General features: G+C 35.1%; 1 protein-coding gene across 1 annotated transcript in view; it reads right to left on the bottom strand.

Moving 5' to 3' along the window:
• Window positions 1-2,573, bottom strand: part of UACA (uveal autoantigen with coiled-coil domains and ankyrin repeats) — a 54,637-nt gene that overhangs the window by 26,905 nt on the left and 25,159 nt on the right. Inside the window, exons 5-6 of the mRNA XM_012640558.1 lie at window positions 2,254-2,324; window positions 2,043-2,149 (exon numbers count right to left, since the gene is read on the bottom strand). Coding sequence (XP_012496012.1) covers window positions 2,043-2,149; window positions 2,254-2,324 — 178 coding nt within the window. The remainder of the gene's footprint in view (window positions 1-2,042; window positions 2,150-2,253; window positions 2,325-2,573) is intronic.

Here is a 2,573-nt window from a genome sequence, read left to right as displayed (position 1 = left end):
ACTTTATATTATATTTTAACTTCATTGCATTTATAAAAAGATTTGCTTTGTGTCTTAGGTTGCAAAGCTAAAATCTTTTATCATCTCATATGCTTTAATTACTTCTACTACCCAACTAACATTTATTCCACTTCAATATCCTACAGGTAAATAACCTCTACAAAAATCCTCCACAACTGATATTGTCACCCCATCTGCTCAAAACTCAACTATTCAAGTCTCTTCATGAACTGAATCACATCACACAAACCTTCCCTATAAATCTCTTCTCCTCCCAGAGAAGAATCAGATTCCATTTCTGATGTTGCTTGCTGCTTCTACCTGAAGACCTTCACATCTTCAGACTTCACTTAAGTTTCCTCAAATAAACTTTCCTCCACTAACCCCATGCAACATGGACCACTGCTTTATTCTGCTGTGATGGAACCAACAGCACTTAAACATTTCACAGTATATTAGCAAATAGTAATCGACAACAAAACAATTAAACTGTCTTGGAAATTTAGAAGGATCCCAGAGTCTAATCCTCTACTTTTACTGGTGAGGGAAGCAACATTTAATGAAATGAAATGACTTATTCTATACCTAACTATGTCTTCAACTGTGAACACTGGATTTCATAAGGAAACTGATGCTTACCTGTACTCTCTGCTATGTATGCTCTGTTTTTTATATCCCCATCCCACTTCCTAACTCCCTGTAGTTACTGGTATAAAAATCTATACACAGCAGGCATTAACAATGTTTTCATTATTAGGTTAAAAAAAAAAATGCTACAGATGAAACAGGAAGAAAATGAAATGAGTATAGAGTGTCAGAAACTAAAGTTATAAATTATTTTTAGAACCATCCACTATCTAGTCTATATGATCTATACTGCCCTACTTCATCGGCTTTTTGTGAACTTCCAGTGAAAAAATACAGACAAAAGTTCTTTGAAAAATATAAGAGCTATAAAAATATAAGGCATTATACGTGGATCAACTAAGACCATTCCTCTTTGATCCTAAATTTAATTTTAAAATCAAACTTCCTTAGGCACGCTTGGAATCAGATTATAATATTTGCAAAAACAACGTAATATAAAAAAGCCACTTTCTTAACCACATTAATGATTTAATTGCTTAAGAATTTCCTCCTTTGAGATATCTGAAACATAAAAACAGAGCTATAAAATCCAACAACTAAAGACTATTTTTTATACCTACCTACTTCCAACGAACATGAACTGTCAACCATAGGATACATGTTTAGAAGAATAAAATTAAGTCAAAAGAAACGATTGTACTAGTAATTAATTATCTATAAAATACCAGAAATTTTAATTTATTATAATACTTCAACTAATGGAGATGTATTTCAGATGCTTTGTGACCATAAACATCAGAATTTTAATACTGCAAGCACCATGATACACTAGTCCTAGAGAAGGAGTAGGGAGAATTTTGAATAGAAATTATTGGAGCATACCAACTAAAATAATATCAAATACAGAAGCAAAAATAGACGACGGGAATCTTGGGGTTCAGAAATGGACTTAGTTCAGAGAAGGAGACAATACTGTGCCCTGGCAGGGTAAGGAGAGAAAAACACCCCAAAAAAATCTATACTGAAACGTGTCAAGCTCCAAGACACCCCAAAACTATTTTATTCTCAAAAGATTCACTAATGTAGAAGTAGACTACAGAAGTAAGTTTTTTATTCTTCTACTTTGTATCGTATTTGCACCCGTTTCATTAAAGCTTCAAATGACTGGGATACAATTCCTCTTTTCTTCAGTTCCTTGACGTAAACGTAGGCTAATCACTGTTTTTATTCAGCGTTTACCCTGTCATCTTTCCCTATCTCTCTTCCTTCCTTCTTCAGCAGACTCTGAAGAAAAATGAGAAGTGGATGCTAATTCCAAGGAAGAGCAAGCCAAGGAAGGGGAGGAGCAAGGGGGAAGGAAAAGCCAAGACACAGCACAGAGGTGCTGCTGTGACTTGGCTTTGCCATCCCTGCGCATCCAGCTGGTATCTGGGGAGCCATGATAAAAGAATTACCTGTTTTGTTTGTCTCTGGAATTAACATCCGCTCCTCTATCTATCAGCAGTTGACATATTGTTGGCCTACACATCTGAGTAGCCAGAACAAGTGGTGTCCGCCCATCCTAAGCAACAGGAAAAATAAAACAGCATTAAGACAACGAGTCTCCCAAAACATAAAACTTAAAAATACATGAGTTGAAATGAGAATAAACATAAACTGACTTACTACATCTTTGGCATTCACAGAGGCCCCATGGTCGCAAAGCAGCTGTATGCTAGAAGGACAGTCTGCCATTGCTTTAAGAAACAAAGGAAAATGATAAATGGTGAACATCTGTTGGTAAGACACCAGATGTTTTTCTAGGTCCACATAAAGGCATAAATTCTTTAATTTCTAAACTACCAACCTTCGCATCCTTCACTCTTAGCCTAGCATTATAAGCATCAATTTTCTATCTGAAAATGAATCAGACAAGATCATTTTATAAATTTTTTATAATTTATTAGGATCAAGGAATATTGTCAACCTTGTAGAAGACTATACCA

Source organism: Propithecus coquereli, unplaced genomic scaffold (assembly GCF_000956105.1).
Source record: "Propithecus coquereli isolate 6110/MARCELLA unplaced genomic scaffold, Pcoq_1.0 Scaffold155, whole genome shotgun sequence".
Classification (NCBI taxonomy): Eukaryota; Metazoa; Chordata; class Mammalia; order Primates; family Indriidae; genus Propithecus; species Propithecus coquereli.
The sequence above is the reverse complement of the archived record's forward strand: the minus strand, read 5'-3'. Positions and strand labels throughout refer to the sequence as shown.